At 42.5% G+C, this 20485-nt stretch overlaps 7 protein-coding genes across 7 annotated transcripts; 2 read left to right on the forward strand and 5 right to left on the reverse strand.

The window, feature by feature from the left end:
• Positions 1 to 492: 492 nt before the first annotated feature.
• FA14DRAFT_177786 (uncharacterized protein) lies at positions 493 to 831 on the forward strand (the record flags this gene model as incomplete). The annotated part of the gene is made up of 1 exon (XM_025500773.1): positions 493 to 831. One exon carries the CDS (start codon positions 493 to 495, stop codon positions 829 to 831), a length of 339 nt encoding a protein of 112 aa, XP_025358821.1.
• Positions 832 to 898: 67 nt separating this feature from the next.
• Positions 899 to 2699, reverse strand: FA14DRAFT_160035 (uncharacterized protein). Its single transcript, XM_025498500.1, has one exon. The coding sequence runs from the start codon at positions 2342 to 2344 to the stop codon at positions 974 to 976; it is 1371 nt and encodes a 456-aa protein (XP_025358822.1). The 5' UTR covers positions 2345 to 2699; the 3' UTR covers positions 899 to 973.
• Positions 2700 to 2969: 270 nt separating this feature from the next.
• On the reverse strand, positions 2970 to 6020 carry FA14DRAFT_183872 (uncharacterized protein; the record flags this gene model as incomplete). The annotated part of the gene is made up of 12 exons (XM_025501349.1): positions 2970 to 3074; positions 3134 to 3155; positions 3217 to 3308; positions 3380 to 3467; positions 3501 to 4168; positions 4229 to 4286; positions 4312 to 4391; positions 4444 to 4798; positions 5119 to 5306; positions 5371 to 5392; positions 5459 to 5538; positions 5607 to 6020. 12 exons carry the CDS (start codon positions 6018 to 6020, stop codon positions 2970 to 2972), a joined length of 2172 nt encoding a protein of 723 aa, XP_025358823.1.
• Positions 6021 to 13218: 7198 nt separating this feature from the next.
• FA14DRAFT_183877 (uncharacterized protein) lies at positions 13219 to 14317 on the reverse strand (the record flags this gene model as incomplete). The annotated part of the gene is made up of 1 exon (XM_025501350.1): positions 13219 to 14317. One exon carries the CDS (start codon positions 14315 to 14317, stop codon positions 13448 to 13450), a length of 870 nt encoding a protein of 289 aa, XP_025358824.1. The 3' UTR covers positions 13219 to 13447.
• Positions 14318 to 14533: 216 nt separating this feature from the next.
• On the reverse strand, positions 14534 to 16435 carry FA14DRAFT_171190 (uncharacterized protein; the record flags this gene model as incomplete). The annotated part of the gene is made up of 1 exon (XM_025500316.1): positions 14534 to 16435. One exon carries the CDS (start codon positions 16433 to 16435, stop codon positions 14534 to 14536), a length of 1902 nt encoding a protein of 633 aa, XP_025358825.1.
• A 256-nt stretch (positions 16436 to 16691) lies between these two features.
• Positions 16692 to 18071, reverse strand: FA14DRAFT_171191 (PLP-dependent transferase; the record flags this gene model as incomplete). Its single annotated transcript, XM_025500317.1, has 1 exon — positions 16692 to 18071. One exon carries the CDS (start codon positions 18069 to 18071, stop codon positions 16692 to 16694), a length of 1380 nt encoding a protein of 459 aa, XP_025358826.1.
• A 1015-nt stretch (positions 18072 to 19086) lies between these two features.
• Positions 19087 to 20439, forward strand: FA14DRAFT_120033 (arsenical-resistance protein; the record flags this gene model as incomplete). Its single annotated transcript, XM_025496384.1, has 2 exons — positions 19087 to 20079; positions 20155 to 20439. The coding sequence occupies 2 exons, from the start codon at positions 19087 to 19089 to the stop codon at positions 20437 to 20439; spliced, it is 1278 nt and encodes a 425-aa protein (XP_025358827.1).
• Positions 20440 to 20485: the final 46 nt, after the last annotated feature.

Below are 20485 nucleotides of genomic sequence, written 5' to 3' on the forward strand. Positions count from 1 at the left end.
CAAATTCTTATCTGAAATAAAACAACGCTAATGAAAATACTCAGATTGGATTACGTAAGAATTATTGTGCGTTTTTGTTTCGTACGTAAACATCATCTTAAAACACAACTTCACAGCATTCATTCACCTTCATCCCCATCTGGACCACACAGGCTAAGAAATCCATGAGGATCGGATTTGACTCAGAATATGCACCAATGAAAGGGGCGCATTCCAACACAAAAACACATCGCGGGGCTGCTTCAAGGATTTTCCAATTGCGTTAGACGATTTATGACATTGTATGAACAAAGAAAAATCGAACTGGTTATAAAAGAAATTAAGAGATGTTAATATACTGATTTGCGTTAAGTTCCCGATGCAATGGCGTATAAAATTTGGTCGCCGCGAGGCTTTGCAGATATTTCCAATAACATGAAAATGAGTATAAATGAGCGAATTTGAACATATACTTTTGTATTCCCTGTCATCATCTTAATTTGATTCTCAACTATGCTTTTTAGTCAAGCAATCCTTTTCGCTTTTGCTACAATTCTGATCATTGCAACATCAACACTCAGTAGTACCAATGAGCCTGGCCCTTCAAACGAGATCAATCTCCCAGAGCGACCTCGTACAGCCATAAATCGTGCACAGTCGACAACCACTCGTCACCGTGGTAATCGTATGGTCGCAGGTCAAACGGGCGGCAATGCAAGTAACAGTATCACTAAAGCTATCTTGGCCAAAAAATCTATCAAAAAGGCTCGTAAAAACGTTCAACTTCGTGCTCAACGTAATTCCGCTAATCGTGGTCTTGGTAAAGTGGCACCAGAACCTGGCATGAATTGAGCGAATTGCTCTGCATTCTTCTAGTGACTAAAGATTATCTGCCCTTTCAACTTCTACCCTTTATATGCTTTCATATCACTTCATTTATGATATTTCTTTTACATCAATGTCATTATGAGTTAGAGCTATTAAAAAGGTATCATTACGCAGAGAGGTTGCTTAAGATGCTATTTCGCGAAAAGTTTCGTGTTTCTTTAGAAGGTTCTGTCAAATGAATCACGCTACTACGATTCGTTGCTGCTTCAAACGGTCCTTCATGACGCTCTTCGTGAGGTGATTGCTCTCCACTGTTGGTTACAATCTTGTGTAGAGCCAAACCAGGTAAGGAGTTTGACGTTCTATGTGAAGGTGCTATGGAGGAAGAGCTCCATCTACGAACAAGCTCAGTCAATTCAGGTGCACCTTCATTGATGAAAAAGAATTCCATACGTTCATCCTCTGTTCGTTGATCATCCGGTCCATTGACTGGTTCACGATGGATATGAACTTGATCTGAGAAATCAACCAATGATCTTGATCTTCTTTCAAGTCTTTCGAGACCGGACAAACCTGCCGAAGCAGCACGATCTTCTTCGCTTTCCATACTGACGTGATGTTGAAGCATGCGGACGTCCAATCTCGGTGCAGAACTACGTCGGGAAGAGGTATCAAAGACAATAGAGCTACTGCCTGATAATCTTTTAAACCTGAGGGATTCTTTACTGAGTCTGTGTAAACTCTTTTGCTTTTCAAAATCTTCATAATCCATGACTTCATTCTGATTTTTGCGCTTGCGATAACAAAACAGAACACAAAGAACGACCAATATCAATGCTGCCACACCGCCAATCGCAATTCCTGCAATAGTTGCAGGTGAGATGCTGCCGGAAGAATGATGGTCTTCTTGAGAGCCTGATCCAATGTTGCCGAATTGACCACCCGTCACTGAAGTAGAGAATGGACTAAATTGACTTCCAGAAGTGTTTGGAATTGTGATTTGTGAGTTGTTTGATGGCGTACTTGCATTTACTGCAGCAGTTGAATTGGATCTTGATGCACTCTGGCTAGCATCCGCAATGGACGTATTGCTGGCAGCAGTAGTATTCGTAGAATTGGGCTGAGGAGAGGTTGAATTGGATACGGCATGAGTAGATGCGCTTGGAGTTGATTGGGTTTGTGCTTGTGTTGCATTATTTTGACCTTGATTGCTACTGCTGCCACCATTATTTTTATTATTGTTACTAGGAGAAGTCGAATTGGAAGGACTTGCTGTTGATGGCTGGGAAGCTTGCTCCGAATTCGAATGCGACTCCGAAGTACTTTTGGATGGCGCAGCTGTGGTGGAGTTCTGGTGTTGAGATGTTGATGAAGTTGCTTGTTGTGATTGCGTGGTGGAGTTTTGGTGTTGAGATGTTGATGAGGTTGCTTGTTGTGATTGACTGTTGCTCACCTGAGAGCTGTTACTGTCATTTTTTGGAGCATTATCATTAGGAGCTCGACGGAGAATACGGTAGCTGTTCATATGCTCTGTCATTCTGTCAGCGGTAAAAGTTAGGGAAAGGGGATGAGTTTTGTGTGAGGGTCAGACAACAACGACAATGGTTGTAGATTAGAAAGATGTAAATCTGATTCTTTATAAACAAATGTCAGACTTTTTCCTTCATTGACAGCAGAGTCTTTTTGCCATTTCAACATTCATCTCGCGCCTTCCGATTCAAGCGCCTCCTCAATGAATCGGCATATTTACTCATAAACGCCTTCTTGGCTATTACTGCACCTGTTCCATGTTTGTCACTTATCATCTTCCATCAGGACCAGACCATATGCAATGTTGCTTGATCAAAGAATGAAAGGTGATCACATTGTGCTTGGCAGTATTTGAGTAGATGCGGTGGTAGTAGCAGGAAGAAGATCACTTTAAATCCTACGGCATGTTAATGTGCAGTCAATTTGTGGGCGCAATAAAAATAAAAGCCCGTGTACGCCCATCTTTAGCGTCGTAACCAAACAATGCTGTTTTACCTGAAATGCCATTCAACGCCCAAAAGATAAGCTAAAGATGGGATGATAATCATACGAATAGTAGTTATTCACAATCTGTACAGTTTGAATTATTCGTACAAAGATGCACAACAAAATATTTGCTCGCCAATATAGGATTATTTACCTCCCCTCGCCTTTTTCCGCTCACGCTCATGATACCGTTTTGTACTCTCATTATTCTTGCGATAGTATTCCTTCATCTCTTCACGAAGCTCTGGAGTCTAGAAAGATGATCAAGGTGAGTATTAAAGAAGACATAAAAGCAAAAAAAAGTGCATACCATTTTAGATGGATCATTACGGCTAAGGAAGATGAAGTAGAAGGTTAGTATGGAAGATACGGATAGCAAACCAACTGACTTACGCCGCTTTGTATCGATCCATGCGTTGACGATAATACATTCGATTTATCACTCGCTTCGATTCTTTCTTTTGTTCTGCAGTCTTGCCGGGGACCTTGAAAAAGGAGAAAGAAATACATATAGCTTTAGCATTGCATGTTTCATAGCAACATAATTTGTACCCACCCGCAATCGTTTCCGCTTGAAAGATGAGATGGCTTGCTCTGAATCAGGATTTTCCACTGATTGTGCTTTATTTCTCTTCATCCAATACCTGCCCAACTTTTTTTGTAGAATTTCTTCATACCTGGCTTTATTTGTTTCAGAAGACTCTCTCCATTCTTTTGTACGATAGAGAGACCCATATCGCTTCTTCTGTTGTGGTGAAAGCTCTTCGCCTTTTCGTACTTTTTCCATCAAGGCTGCATGTGCACGTCTCGAACTCAACTTCTTCCTTTCGTATCGATCGATACTTTTTTGAATCTGAGGGGTCATTTTCGAGGGGTCTTCTTGTGCTTCTTTCCATTTTTGCCGTATAGTTTCTACCTTTGGATCTGATCTTAACCTTTTCTTTGGCGCACCTGAATCTTCCAATCGAGATGGATCTTTTCGTTTTCTAGATGGTCCTTCCTCATCGGTATGATGGCTGGCTGAAGATTCAGATTCAGGCTCAGGTGTCCTGTTCAAGTCAAAAGCACGCTTTTGCAAGCCTTGTTGTTCGTTAGCAGCTTTCCTGTCTCTGTTCAATTTTCTTCTCTCCCTGTTCTGTCTCAAATGTTTTTCATACTTAGCCCGATTTTCAGGATTACTCTCTCGCCATTCTTTAGACTTCCTACTTGCTTGAAGTCGCATGTATTCTTTTTCTGTCAGAGGTAAGTTGTTCTCCGCCTTGAACTTCATCTTGTGGTATGCTTTTAAGCTAGTTCTTCGATTTGTCGCTTTATATTTCTCTGCCCATCTTTGAAGCTTTGGAGTCTACAAGATGGAAAAAATGATAAGAAGTAGAAACTTCGGATGGAAAGAGCTCATGCTTACCATTTTGCTTGGGTCTATGATACTTTGGAAAAACTCATAAATATTCTCACAGCAACAACTTTTTCACCAAAAAGTTCACTCACGCTTCTTTATACATTGCACTTCTTTGACGTCTCAGAAAACTCGATCTCTCAATCTTGCTTTTTCGTCTCTCCTCTGGGGACTGTGAGCATGTATGAGTGGATGCTGCAGGCTAATCTGATCATTTCACTCACCATGGTCTTTGGCCTACGTCCCATCCTCGCGAAAGGATTTGAATCATGTTCGGCCAATTGTGGAGCAACTTGTTGCGAAACAGTATCCCCCTTTTCTTGCTCAGATGCCAATCTAGAGCCAACTTGTCCACTTTGTGGAGCATCTACTCCTTCTTCTGTAGCTGGTGGCAAGTTGAGATCAAGCTTGAAACTTTCACCTCGTTTGCGTAGGACTGTAGGCGGAAGAAGGCCAAGAGTACTATGAAGATAATCTGTGGCACATTTTGCATCAACATCACGCTTTTCAAAGCATAAGCTGCAGATCAAGATGAGGAGCAATATCAAGCCTAGCAAAATTCTACGTTCTAGCATGATACTATTGGAGATAGAGGTTGTAGCAAAAAGTGTACAGGTAGCAGCAAAGTGTGTGAAAAAGTATGCTTCAATATCGCCACAGACTCGAAGGGGCGTAAAGAGTTATGTAAGATTTTGCATATCATGACCGTTTTACACATTAGGGGGTCCAGAAAATTCCATTTCTGCGGTGCAAGGGCGGGGTGACCTTCGTCAATACAGAAAACGTTTAAATATTGGTTAAAGAGAATTCAATGTGATTCATATTTCTCTGAATCGTCTTTCTCTTGACTTTGTTTAAGCTTTCGATACTTGTTATTGCGTTGTAGATGTTCCTCATACTTTCTTTGATTTTTCGGATTTGCGTTTCGCCATTCCTTTGTTCTGTTACCTGCTTGTATTCTTCTATGCTCTGCGGGAGTCAACGGTTCGTTATTTTTCATCTTTTCCGATAATCTCGAATAGTATCTATTTGCACCTCTACGACTTGTCGCTTTGAGTTTGTCAAAAGATTTCTGTAGTTCAGGCGTCTGTTGAGGATACGAAATCAGCCGAAGCTCACACATATCGTAACGCAATTCAAGCTATACAAACCATTTTTGAAGGATCTTTGAGCCTATTGATAAATTCGATTCAGTTCCTTGACTGCATTAAGTAGAAATCACATTTATCTCAAACTCACGCTTCCTTCAATCTCTCCTTTAAGCGATATCTGGAAGCAGTTACTGCGATCACTTGTCTTCTCCTTTTTTCCTCCGGAGACTAGTGATTGTTGAAATAAAATGACATCAAATAACTAAAACACCCTGTCAAGCAATCGTCAAACTCACTAGCTTCTTCTTCTTCTCTTTCCTTTGCACCGGTACAGCAGTTGGAGTTCTTTCTGTGGCACTTGCTGGCTGTCCTTTATCTTGAGAGTAGAATTGCTCGTACTCTGGCGGAAAAGCATTCAGATCAATACGAGGATCCAGCCCGCGTTTTAGAAGATTTAGAGAAGATCTGGCTTCTATTCCTTTTGGTGGCCCAAATGAAGGCAGGCCTGAATCGATATGCAGTATAGATCTTGCTTCTTGCAGCGGGGATGAATTTAATCCAAAGTCCATCGTTTCACCACTCATGGATGGTTTCAGCGATCGTGCCACTTCTACTTTTCGTAAGGGACCAAGTGCACTGATGGCCTGGACACAGAAGCACAGACAAGAGCATAACACGCAAGGCAAGATTGTCCCTATAACCTTGAGCATCTTGTCGATAAAGATCAGCAATGAGAGAATTCCTTTGTGTATTGGTGAGAAAAAACACCCAATATCCTCGCTTCGTAACTACATACATTCCTTCAATCCACTTTCCCGGGGCACGCTGCTAGATGGAGATTGCATATCAATTTTGTGTGCGTCATACAATAGAATGGAAAAATACACCGCCATCCAGAAAGAGAAAGCAGTACTCTAAACCTTCTAATCAGCCATGTTCTTCTCCATAGCTTCTCTTTTGAGCCTTCTTTTTCTATCACGGTTTTGTATAAGTAATTTCTCATACTTTCGTTGATTTTCAGCAGATGCGTTACGCCATTCTTTGGTACGAAGACTCGCTTGTATTCGCTTGGTTTCTGTTTCTGTCAACGGTTCGTTATTCAACTGTTTGTATCTTATCTTGTCGTAACGCTTCTTTTGGGCTCGCTTATTCGCTTTTCTAAAGTTCTCCATAGTTAGCTGAAGCCTGGGTGTCTGATAAGTATGGAGGAATCCGTCAGTCAGTATGAAGATGAGGAAGATGCATTATTCTTTTTACCATCTTGGAAGGATCCTTTACGCTTTTGAAGAGTCAAATCAGCTTTTATTGCCCAAAAATATTTTGCAAGAATTGGCACTCACGCTTCTTTCCACCTTTCCTTCAAACGACGCCTATACGCCAACGTTATCGCAGTCGATTTCTTCCTCAACTGCTCTGGTGACTGTTTAGTTCGGCTTTTTGTCAGATCTGCACAAGGGACGAACTTTCTTTGCACTACTCACTAAATCCTTTTTTCCACCTTTCTTCGTTTTTGGATTGACCCTGGTACTGTTTTCAGGCGCTTGAATCATAGATCGTGCTTGCGCAGCTTTTTCAACGCTGGCATTGGTGGTTGAGAGCGGATACTCTGGCGGATATTCGTTCAGATCTATATCTAGATCCAATCCACGCTTTTGCAAATGGTCTGTGGAAGTAAAGCTTTCATCTTTGCGAGCTTTTTTCTCACGATGACGTTCGCGCATACGCTTTTTATGCTTCTCATACAGTGCTTGATTTTGTGGCGTTGCTTCTCTCCATTGCTTTGATCTGTTGATTAGATGATATCTTTTTTCTTGCGCAGGTGTCAATGGATCGTTCTTTCTAACCAATGCTTTAAGCCTTTGCTGTTGAAGCTGCGAAGTCTTACGATTTCTTTCACGGTCCTTTCGAATAGATTCTTCCATCTGCGGTGTCATTTTTGAAGGATCCTCTAATGCCTCCTTCCATTTTAATCTTTTACGTCTCTCATACTCCTTTCTACTCGGGCGTCTTTTTTTCAGATTCTTTTGTGGAGGATTCGTCTCTTCAACAGTCTGTCCCTGCGGGAGAACAGCTGTAGCATGCTCAATATTGGAAGGTACAGCTTCTGACTCGTCCTTTGGCGGAGATTTGTTTAAATCGATATTGGGATCAAGTTTGCGCTTGTGCAATCTTTCTACATCTCCGGTGTCCCTTTGAACATCTTTCGACGGCTTTTTTTCCCTCTGTTTACGCTTCCGTCCCCGATCGAGCTCCAATAGCTTGTTGTATTTTTCTAGATTTGCAGGATTTTCACGCCATACTTTGGTTCTATGGATGATGTTGTATCGTTTAGTCTGGGCAGGCGTTAAAGATTGACCATCTTTGATTTTTTGATTCATTCTATGATATTGCCGCTTCGAAGCCTTCCGATTTGCTTGCTTTTGTCTTTCAAAAGCGGCCTCCATCTCCGGCGTCCTTTTGGATGCATCATTCATCGCTTCCCGCAAGACTGCCTTTCGACGTCGTCTATTTTCTGATGCAATCAGGCTTCGCCTTTTCCTTTCGGCTTGTGACAAAGGCGCTTTTTTGAGCCTTTTACTTGGAGGCTTTTCCAAAGTAATTGCGTCTTCACGGTTTACTGTCGCAGGTGATACGCTTTGCTCATGCTCTTGGGGCAAATCGTTCAGATCAATGTCCAAATCTGGCAGTCTGTTCAAGTTGATATCCAAACCCCGCTTATGCAAGTTAGACTCATGATGAACTTGGTCTTTGCTTGTCATTTCGTCAACTTTTGCCTCCTTTCTACGATCTCTGCGTCTCTTCAGAAAGCGTGCATATACTTCTTCATTTTCTTTGCGCCATTTCAGAGTTTTATGCGTGCGATCGTAGCGAGCTTGTTCTATCGATGTCAATTGTTCACCTGCTTGAGCCTTTTGAGTGGTTCTTTGATAAGATATCTGACCACGCTTTCGATCATAGGCCAAATGATTATCTATAGACTTTTGTAAGGTTGGTGTCATCAGACGTGGATCTTCTTTTGCTTCTCTCCATTTTTGTTTCCTCCTGTGTCGTTCGGATCGTTTTCGCTGTCTTTCTTTATCGCTCATTTTGAAGTTCCGTGGCATGATTCCAGTTGCATGCGATTCAGCTGCAGGTGAGCTTCTCACTTCTTCATCCTTGGGCGGTGATTCGTTGAGGTCAATCTCTGGTTCTAGAGCACCTCTTTGCAGGCCAGAATCGGTGCTCTTGTTCTTCTTCAATACATGTACTCTCTGCTGCAAAAAGTATGCTGCATACTCCTCTGGATGTTCTATTTTCCATTGGAGCTTTTTATTTGCACGCTCTTGTTTTCTCAATTCTATAGGTGAGAAAGGTTGGCCCTCTTTTTGCTTCTCCACCTTCTTCTGATAGTATCTTTGACTACGTATTCGATCTGCTTCCGTGGACTTTAGCAAAGCTGCCTTTATCTTTGGCGTCATCCTCGTGGGGTCTAACAATGCCTCCTTCCATTTCATTCTTTGTCGCTTGACGTAAGCCTTCTTTGATTCTCTTCTTCTCTTTCTCCTCTCTTTTGGCGATAGCACCACCCTGCCGCGGACAGTTTTCTTAGGAGATTCTGCAGAGAACCCCGGTAGAGCTGACAAAGCATCTCCTTCGTTGTGAGCTGGCAGCTCATTCAAATCAATCGTGGGAATCAGTGTACGCTTTCGCAATACAGAATCACGTTGAGAAGGAGCTTGATTTGTACTCGCTACAAGCCTCCTACGATCTCTCAATTGCTTCAAGTATGCTTCATACTCCACTGGATTATCCACTTTCGCTTGAAACCTTCTATCAGCATAATCTTGATTCTTTGTTTGAGCAGCCGTGAGCTGCTTGCCTTCGAAACTCTTCTGTTTCTTCTTTTGATAGGGTCGGCGACTACGTAGTCGAGCTGATGCTAAGGATTTAACATAAGATGCGCTTAGTTCCGGCGTCATCAAGCTAGGATCCGCTAATGCTTCCTTTATCTTCGTCCTTCTCCGGCTCTGATAGGCTTTTACTTGTTCCAATTTTCTCTTCTTTCGCTCTACTATTGACAGAAGCTCCCTGCCAGTGCCATTCTTCTTGGAACTCTTTTTTGCCGACTCAGGAGTAGGGGTCAAAGTCTCTTGCTCTTCTTCTGGTGGAATTTCATTCAGATTAATGTTCGGATCTAGCCCACGCTTCTTCAATCCAGTATCATCGTCGAATTGAGCTTGTTGTGCAGTTTTAGAAGAGCTTGACAGCCGCTTTCTACTTTCTCTCGACTTCTGTAAATGGCGTGCGTATTTTCCTGGATTCTCCGTTCGCCATTTGAGTGTCTTTCTTTGTCGATGCATAAATTTTTCCTCTCCCGGTGTAAGCGGTAGGCCTGATCTTATCTTTGCCATCTTGGAGTTATAATATCGCTGAGTGGTTATTCGACTACTATGCTTTGCTCTTTCGATTGCACGCTTTATATCTTCGGTCATTTTGTCTGGATCTTGCATTGCATCTTTCCATCTCTGCTGTCTTTGTTGACGTTCACGTCGTTTTCGCATTCTATATTTCTCTTTTAGTTCAGCCTTGCTCGTATCTTCATTCTTCAATGGCGTAATCATAGGCGGAGATGGAGAATGTGCTTCCAATGCGGCCTCGGCACCACTTTCATCTTCAGGCGGAGAACGGTTCAAATCAATACCCGTATCGAAAGCCCGCTTCTTCATTTGATTCTCTTTCTCGATCACTTTTTCTTCAGCCTTTTTCCGCGCTCTTGCTCTCTGCATACCCTCCCTTTTCGTCTTTAAGTACTGTTCATACGCTTCAGGATTCTCTTTTTGCCATTCCAACGTTTTCTTTTTAAAATGCCAATATTTCTCCTCTTTTTCGGTTAGCTTTTGACCACTTTTTGCCTTGTTCATTCGATTGTGATACAATTTCCGTTGATACCCTCGTGCTTTCTCTTTCATACTCTTCTCACGAATGGCGAGCTTTTCTTCTTTACTCGGCGGCTGCACATAAGATGGATCTTTCATTGCTTCGTCTTTCTGTTTAATTCTTCGGATGCGGGCTCGAATCATGTTGCGTCTTCTTCTCTCTTCCAAGGTTAACCTTCCTCTCCTTGATTGCTGCTGATGTGAGCTCACATTCTCCTTTGGTTCTTTGTCACCCTCTGGACTATCTTTTGGTGGTGACTTATTCAAATCAAGACCTGTATCGCTTGCGCGCTTCTGCAAAGGGGGATCTGATGGATACTGAGTAGCATTATTACTTGAGTCTTGTTTCTCACGTTGTCTTTTACGATTATTGCTCAAGTGCTGCTCGTAAGCAGCTTGATTCTTACTTGAAGCATTTCTCCAAATCGGCGTTCGGTGTAAAGCATGATACATCTGAAATTGCGCAGGTGCGATTTCGGAATTGTCTTTAATCTTTGCATTAAGTGCTTGATAATATCGCTTCGAACGTGCTCGTCTACCTTCAGCATGACGTTGAATCTGCGATTTAATCAAAGGGGTCATCTTGGCGGGATCTGCAAGCGCTTCCTGCCAAATTATCTTTCTTCTAGCTCGATACCGCTGCATTCTTCGATTGTGAGTAAGCTTCTTCTCCTCTGCAGTCTTTTTGGGACGCCAAGGTTTTCTTTTTATCGCATCTTGAGTGGGGTTTGAAATCGATCCTTGAAGATTTTCATCAGACTCAGGCTGTACACATGTAGAATGCACTGGATCCGAACTGGCATCAGACGGGATACCACGCTTCTGCAATTTAGACTCTTTCTTCTGTCTCATCTTCTCTTTAACCTTCGGCCACTTCGCCCGATTGTACGCCAAATGCTTCTGATAACTTGCCGCATTCTCAGCCGAAGACGTTCTCCATTGTTTGGTTTTACGCTTCGCATTGTACGAGTTGAGCTGAACAGGTGTCAGTTCTGCATTTGATTTGACCTTGGCATCAAGAGAATAGTAATATGTGCGTGTCCTATTTCTTGTAGATTTGTAATACCGTTCCATTTCCTCTTTCACTTCTGGCTTCGCATGCTCGGGATTCTTACGTGCTTCCTCAAATCGGACTCTGCGGCGTTCACGAAATTTTTTAGAATGCAGTCTGTTTTGTTCCTTTTTTCTCTCAATCGCCAGCTGTTTCCGCATTTTATCGCCTTGATTGACTTCTGTATGCTCCGCTTGATCTTGATGAACAGCATCATTCGGTTGTGCAGCGGATAAAAGTGAACTATACTGCTCAATATCATAAGGCATTTTGTTCAAGTCAATATCTGGATCTAAGCCACGCTTATGCATTAATGATCTTTCTCCGTCAGCTTTTTCTGCTCTTCTTATCTTCTTCCGTGTCTTCTCTCTTCCCCTTTGCTTTTGATACTTGGCTTCATTTGTAGGGGACGCCGCACGCCATTCAGGTGTCATTTTCTTCAGGTGATATGCTTTAGCTTGTTGTAAAGTGACCGGCTCACCATTCTTAATGAGCAAAGCAATCTTTGTATGGTAACGTTTATGTCTTCTGCGTTGTAATGTGTAATGACGCTCAATGGACTCTTTCATCTCTGGAGTTAATTTTGTTGGATCTTGTCTAGCTTCGCTCCAAGCTTGATACTGTTCACTTCTCTTTCTCTTTGAATATGCGTTCTTCCTTGCTTTCAGCTCTGCATCCGTGAACAGCTTTGGTCTCCCGCGCTTCTTCCTTGAGGTAGGCATTGAAGGCAAGGATGATTGAGAGTATGCTTTGTACTCGTCATTGCTATCATGTGCAATTTCTACGTCCTGCTCTGGTGGAGGTAAGTTGAGATCTACATCTAAGCCACCGGAGCGTTTTACAAGAATATAGGGCTCCGACTCAAACAAATTGATGGGAAAAGATAGCTCTCGCTTCCGTTGTGAACCTTTCTTAGAACTTGCGTTTTCGTCTTTTCGTTTTCTCCATTTGCGTACGTATTCCACATGACTTTGATGTTTGGCCTCATTGTCACTAGACTCAGCACGCCATTGATGTGTTTGACGCATCCTATGCCATGTACGTAATTGAGCTTCAGACGCAAAATTATTCTCTTTCGCTTTCTTTGACATATTTTTCTGATAGCGTTGCTGGCTTTTGCGATGGGATGCAGTTTGTTTATCAATTTGACGTTGCAGCTCCGGTGTCATTTTGGCTGGGTCTTTTTTGGCCTCTTCCCATAACGCTCTCTGCTCCTTTCTCCTGAGTTTTTCTCGTACTTTCTTTCGCAATTTCCTCTCTCCAACCTTGGACTTTGCCAAATCTTCAGGATTGGCTGATGTGGAAGTATGTTTTGGGGCAGATTCTACAGGTGCTATAGTTTGATGATTTTGCTGGCTGGGTGAAGCGGACTCCTCATTCACTGGCGGCAAAGAGTTGAGATCGATCTGAAGGCCTTGACCACGCTTCCAGAATCCAGAGCTCGAATAGCTTGAAGACATAGCTGAACGGTCGATCTTGTCGTCCTCCGAGTCGAGGTCCTTACCCTGAAGAGTTGCAAAGCAAAATGAAAGCCATATAAGCGACAGCAAGAAGATCTGAAACCGCTTTTGCATATTGAATAGGCAAACTGATGATCTACTGAAGGAAGGAGATGTCCAAAAGAAGATGGTCTCCAGCAATTTGAAGGAAAGAGCCAGCTGAAGCTCAAAATATGATCGCGGGGCCAAAAATATTAGATGTGAAACTGTGTAAGCTATCATGTGTACACAAAGGTAACTAAGGCTGCTTTTTCCCCTTAGAGATATGCTACAAAACACAGCAAAATCTCACTGCAGATACAACGTGCATCTGCAGGGAGCACAGCATAGCAGACTCTAAACGGAGACGATTGAAGTTTGAATGTTGGTCTTATCTAGACTCACTCGATTTTTTGTCATCTTTTGTCTTATGTGCTTGCTTTGCATGGCTTTTTCTCTCCTCTGCATTTGAAAGCGATCGTGCTCTTCCTTATTGGCTTCTCTCCGTCCAAGATTACGAAATTGGCAATTGCAGTACCTTATATCATTAGGCTATAGAGGTTGATGAGAATGTACCTTTTGCATTAACAGTCTCCTAAGTGATAGAGAATCTAGTCGTGGATACTATAGTTTATTAAAAAGTTATGAAATAGCTGACAGATGTGCAAGAAGGAATGGAATGTGAAAGAGAACTAGCTTTGGCCTAGCCTCTTTTGCTTAAGCTTTGCTCTCCGATTACGTTCTCTATCACTTTTCCGAGCGTGAGCCTTTTCAGTTTCTTCCTCTGCCATCTTCTTGGCCACGTGCATATTTTCAGCCTTCCCTTGATAATCTAGCTGATGAGATCTAAGGGCTACATAATGATGCTTTGAAAGTCGAAGAGGAACATTCTCATGTTGATGACGTACCTGTGAAGGATCTGTATTTGCCATATTTATCCAATATGCCCTTCGATCAACCCTGCGCTGATTCTTTCGGTCGACCATTGCTTGTCCTATCTTTCTTGCCTCTTCTTCTGTATGTTTGCCCGATCGTAGTACTGATTCTGCGTGTCGTGCTGCTGTTTGTTTCACAGACTCATAGCCAGCTGGTCTTCCATGAACTTTGCTTCGATGTAGAACTTCATTGGTAAAAAGTTTAGGCTCGCGCTTCGTCATATGTTTTTTCAACGCCTGTTCGAGGGACATATGATCATCATTCAGAAATGCTTCTGCTGCCTTAAGGGCATTCCGATCTGTCTCAGAAAGAGATGTTGTTGACCATTTGCGTTTCTTGTTTTGCTCTGATAAAGAAGGCGGAGAACCTGTTAGTACTGTGCTAGATGATGAAGAAGAAGAAGAAAGAGGTGATGTTGACGATTTGCTTTTCTTGTATTGCTCTAGTAAAGAATGCGGGTGACCTGTTGATCCTGAGCTAGATGTAGGAGATTGGTCTGTTTGGCGCTTTGCTAGGTTGGGATCATTTAAATCTGATTCCTTCGAGTGTGATAAACAAGAAAGTTCACTAAAGAGGATGGCAATACATAATATCGTGTAAAGCAATACACTTTTACAGAGCTGCATTTTGGGCCGAGATGGTGAATAAGAGCCAAACCTAAATGGATTGCACCAGATTTGAATAATGGTTTCGATGTCACTCTTATACAATTTCTGCCGCGTAACACCCACCATTTGAGTACGAAAGGCCCCGAAAGGAAGTCCCGAGCAAGCTTTGAGTATACTGCCTCGCACTGAACACAGCAAATTCATCCCCGGAGACACGATAAGCTTGACGAAACTTCAATTACGATCCTTTTCACCTATGTCATCTGCTGCATTTTTTGTTTGTTTTTCGCGGTAACTTTCTCTCCTTCGCATCAAATGACGTTCGTGTGATTCTTTATTGCTAAATCGCCATTCAAGGGTTCGATAATGTCGATCGAAGTACTTTTGCTCATTCGGCGTTAGAAGCTGACCAGAATTCTTTTTCTGCATCTTTGTTAGATGATACTTTTGCACTCGCTGTCGATTCCTCTTTTTTGAAGCCTCGATATTTTTAGGATCCTTTGCTGCTTCTTTCTGTCGTTTGGCCCTTCTTTGATATTCAAGTCGCTTGTTGTGTTTAAATCTTTCGATAGAGGCCTTCAATTCAGGCGTTAATTTCGTTGGATCCTCTTGGGCTTCCTTCCACTTCTGTTTCCTTTTGAGACGTTCAAGTCGCTTACGAATTCGATATCTTTCCCGGCGCTGATCTTTACTTATTCCCTTCGTGTCGTCAGCAGCAGCAGTTGAGGCAGTATCTATCAACACACCTTCTTCGCCTTCTTCGTCCCTCGGAGGTGTGTGATTGAGGTCAATCTTGAGACCATTAGCACGCTTCCTTAAGATAGGCCCTTGTTCATCTTTGCCCTCCTTTACTACTGCACCCTTACGTTTTGCAATTCTGCGTTCCCTGCTTCGCAGCAAACGGCGTTCATATGCTGCTTGATTCTCCTTTGAAGCAGACCTCCATTGTGCAGTCTGATGGAGTAAGTGATAATTTCTGAATTCGTACGGACTAATTTCTGCATTTGATTCAACCTTTGCTTTTAATTTTTCATAATGCTTCTTTGCTGAGGCTTTTTGAATACCTTTATACTTTGTTATCTCCGCTTTCACTTCTTCCGTCATCTTACTTGGATCTTGAAGTGCTTCTTTAAATCTAGCTTTCTGCTGATCTCTCCATCGTTGTGCTCTTGCCAAATCTCTCTCTCTTCTCACTTCAGCAGGAATCCTTGGACGCCCCCTTCTCGGTCGAACTATGGATGGATCTTCACTTTTTCCTTCTTGCTCTTTAGCTCTTTTTCCTTCACGCCATCGTATCCCTCTCATCCTTTCTTTTTGCATCCTCACGTCAGCAGGTACCCGTGGACGTCCTCTCCTACGCACATTCTCTGTTTGGCCTTCAGGTTGACTATGAACTTCCGCTTGCGATTCATCTCTGGGCAATGAAGATGCTGCTTGTTCAGCCACAGGCTCCATGTTGAGATCGATACCAGGTGATAAAGCACGCTTTTGCAACTTTTGCTTTTTCTTCTCCCTATTCTTCCTTTTTCTTTCACGTTCCTTTTTGAGTAATTTCTGGTAATATGCCTCATTTGCTTCCGACTCCGAACGCCATTCGATAGTTCGATGATGTCGATTAAAAGTTGCGATTTCTTTCGAATTAGCAGTTGAACTCTTCACTTTCGTTTCCACTTTATCGTAATACTTTTTTTGTCGTTTACGTTGACTTTGGTAATGTCTACTAATTTGTTGAAATAATTCAGGTGTCATCTTTGATGAATCTGTAACCGCTTCTTCCCAAGCTGCTCTTTGTTTACGTCGTCTTTCGGCTTCCTTTTTGTTGTTCATCAGCCTACGTTGATTTTCAACATCATCGGAGCGAGGCGCATTCTCCTTCACAGTAACAGAAGCTGGTGTACTTTGCCCATCTTTGCCATGCTGTTCATTTCCTTCAGGAGATTTGAGAACCTCTTCCTGAGGTGGCGAAAGATTCAAATCGACATCTAAACCTTTACCGCGCTTCCAGAGAAAGGTGTACATTCCGCTTGGGGGAATTTCGGCTACTTGACTTTTGAGGAACCTTTCATTGCTTCCCCGATGGCCAGAAGCGAGAATGTAAGCAGAAAGCAAAAGTACCAAATAAAATAGCTTCTGCATGTTGATCAAAGCCAATCCAGGTGGATGTGAGAAAAGATCTGTTGCATGACTAGAAACGTGTTGTTTAGAACTAAGCTCTCCAAGGGGCGATAAGGAATGCACAGCAATTTGCATACACTCTCTGACATCAGTGGTATCCAGTGCTTATCCATTTTGTGTGTCTTCCGTTGATGCACGAATGAATATTGTCATCAATAGTCTCAAATCCCATCTCATTATCATCTATTGATCACAGTACAAGTTACACAACCCAGCTTCATTTCTTGAGGTACGGCTTCAGCTTTTGCAATCGTTCAGCAGCCCGTTCCAGATCGCCATCCTTGCAGAAAGAGAATCGCAAGAAGTTCTCATAAAGATGGGCGTTCTCTTTTGATGCAAATGCGGTTGCAGGAATGCAAACGACATCAATAGTCTTTGCGATAAAGTAAGCCATCTTGTAATCCTTGCTCTGTTTTGAAACAAAATCCGAGAATTGGAAATCTTCAGGCATTTGCAAAGAACTTGCATCAGCCATGATAAAGTATGCTCCATGTGGAATGGTATATTTGAAACCTAAATCGTCCAGTACGCGCATCAGGATCTTACGACGATCATCGTATTGCTCTCGTTGCACTGCAAAGAAGTTGTGCTTTGGCGCCTCTTCTAATCCGATTGCTGCTCCTTCCGAGGCGGGTGAATTGACACAGAATAAGATTCGGGTATGTGCTGCCAAAGTGGGATTGAGGAGATGCTTTGGTCCCAAGAGCCATCCAACTCGCCATCCTGTACATGCGAAACTCTTGCCAGCGCTACCTACTGTCACAGTTCTGTTGAACATTCCCTCCAACGATGCGATTCTGATATGCTCCTTGCCATCGAATGTCAAGCAATCGTATACTTCATCTGCCAATACCAACAGATCGTGTTCAATGCACAATTTTGCAACTTCTTGCAGCTCTTCTAGAGAGAATACCTTACCGACTGGGTTATGCGGAGTGTTTAGCATAATCGCACGAACTTTCCCGCTTGACAACTTTTTACGCAGAAGGTCAAAGTCAACGCTCCATTTGTCTGCACCTACGGACGTCTGACTTTCTTGAGCCGGTGGTGGAATGAGTGGGACATATACAGGTACACCATCGTTGTACACAACCTCCATTTCGTATTGATCAAAGAAAGGCTCTAAGAAGATCACTTCATCTCCTGGTTCGATGAATGCTGTCAAGACGCTATACATACCACCATTCGCACCTGCAGTAATGAGAACCTCGGTCTCGGGATCCAAGGGCTCTGTCTCTTTGCGTATCTGTGGAGTTTGACCGGATGCTGGTGCTGGATCATATCCATCCTTGGGTTTGTGGATGAAAGGTCCATATGTTTTGGCAACAGCTTGACGTAAGCGTGGTCTTCCTTTTGGATGACTGTAATGATGAACATCTGTACGTTCAGAAGCTTCTTTCAAGAATGCGTCCCGTACGAATGGAGGTGGTGGAAAGTTCATAAACCCTTGACCAAGGTTGACAGCAGTTGGAAAGACCAGAGGGTTAAAAACACTCCAAACATCAGGACCTTTTTCTACTTCTCCAACGAGACGATTTGCGACTTTTGCTAAACGAGCAGATGGTCCACCATTGTTGGTACCGCTTGAAGTGCTCATTGTTGAAGATGTTGTCGATGTCAAATTGTGATTGTCTATCTTGGCTGCTTTTGATGGACGAGTGTTATGAGAGAGCATAGATGGGATCTGAGTCGGTAACCTTCTGCTCATCAAGATTGAAGGGGTTCCGGTTCAAATGACAATGAATGCGATTATCGTGGGTGATTAAGAAGCATTGCACAGCACATCTTCCAGTTTGAGTCATAGCACGCAATCCTTCAATCTTCTCGTTTCAATACACGGCCCGCAATTAAATAACGGCCTTTTACGCGCCGGAAAAGAATTGGCGCTAAAGATTATATCGGGTTAAGCACAAATTCTTGTCGTACGTAAGATGATGATGATAGCATACATCCGGTGAAAGTCAACTACCAAGCATCTGAAAGCATGTTTGTTGGTCATGCTAGGTCAAAGGGAAGCAAATGTTGGTTTTTCATTCCTTTTCTCTAACATTAAAACTTTTTTGGAATGAAAAGAATGATGTAGGCAGGGATCAGTTGATAAATGCCAGGCTTGAATTAGGGTTGATCCTGACCCGAATCGGTCTAGCTTTCTGCATCAGTAAAATGGGGTCAAAAGATGACGTTCTTATCTCGATGAAAGATGTTGCACTCGGCAGAGTCGTTCGTTGCTTTACCTTGATTGCATATAGTACTATTGATGATCATCATTTATATCAAATTCAATTTGAAATAATATCCGATTTAAGCGGTCAATTGATGCACGCGTCTGTAAATCAATTTCAAATACGTCAAAACAAAATCAAAGATACATTCAACAAATAAACAGACTGCATTCCCGCCCAAAGATTATCAAATATCAAATTCGAACAACAAAATCATCATCAATCATCAGGTACCAAATTCAAATTTGCCAAGCAATATACATACTTTCGATTCAGAAGGAATTCTGTTCAAATTGAAGAAAAGCAAAAATGTAACAAACAGATTCAACCACCTCTTTACCATCATCAATAGAAAAGGCTCATTCCGACATACCACTTCGCGCAACAATGATGGATGATCACACTCAAACGCCATCACACGATGACAATGATCAAATTGCCAAAGATCCAAAGTGCTGCCCTAGACTGGACATAGCCACAGACAAAGAACCACTATCACAACAGCAATCAAACAAGAGCGTCATTCTCGTACTTCTATCAGGATTAGGATGGCTGGACAGGCTTCTAACGCCTTTGATCGTGATAGCAATGGTGATTGGCGTTGTGATTGGTGAATATGCGCCTAATGCAAAGGAAAACTTATCAAAAGGTCATTTATACGGCGTTTCCGCTCCTCTTGTTATTGGTTTGATCGTGATGATGTGGCCAATTTTGACAAAAGTTCCATTTGAAAGCTTACATAGAACGTTTCAAACATCACGTTTATGGTCACAGATTGGAATGTCGCTACTGTTGAATTGGATCATTGGACCTTTCTTGATGTTAGGGCTGGCATGGGCAACGTTACCTGATCTCGAAACATATCGAACGGGTATCATCATGGTAGGATTGGCAAGGTGCATTGCAATGGTGATGATTTGGAATAATATCGCTCAAGGAGATGCGGAAGTATGTGCAATCTTGGTCATCATTAATTCAGTATTGCAAATGGCACTTTATGCTCCTTATTGCATCTGGTTCATTAACGTAATCTCACATGCATCACAATCATTCACCTTGCAATATGGCCCAACTGCCATCTCTGTTTTGATCTATCTTGGAATCCCACTAGGCGCAGGAGTGGTGACCCGATTTGGTGTGATGTGGTTATTAGGCAAAAAGAGGTTTTACAACACCTTTCTGCCTTTCTTTGGCCCACTTTCACTGGTTGGACTGTTATACACAATCATCATTATCTTTGCAGAACAGAGCAAACGTATTTTAGACAACCTCGGTCCCACCTTTCGCACGTTCGTTCCGCTTGTGCTGTATTTTGCCATCATGTGGACGTTCACATTTGTTCTCGTCTGGCGTCTCAGTCTACGTGAGAGCCTGATGGAGGATGTAGAAAGGGATTCAAGCCCTCAAAAAGATGTCTCACAAGACGAAAAAGCATCAAATGAGCAAACGGAATCAAAGGTTGACATTAGACAACGCACAAAATGGGGATATGAAATGGCAGTAGTACAAGCATTCACTGCAGGCAGTAATAATTTTGAACTTGCAATCGCGGTTGCAGTTGCAGTGTATGGAGCAGATTCTGATCAGGCGTTAGCGGCTACTATTGGACCGTTGGTTGAAGTGCCGGTATTACTAATCTTATCATGGGTTGCATTATGGCTCAGAAAGAAGCTTACTTGGGATAAAACGGAGAAGAACGATCTCAATGCACCTTCGGCAAATAAAAATAGAAGCCAAAGATGACATGACAATGTGTAAATCCGACAGAAAGACACAATTCCAATGCATA

This window comes from Meira miltonrushii (assembly GCF_003144205.1).
Source record: "Meira miltonrushii strain MCA 3882 unplaced genomic scaffold FA14scaffold_1, whole genome shotgun sequence".
In the NCBI taxonomy this organism is placed as follows: Eukaryota; Fungi; Basidiomycota; class Exobasidiomycetes; order Exobasidiales; family Brachybasidiaceae; genus Meira; species Meira miltonrushii.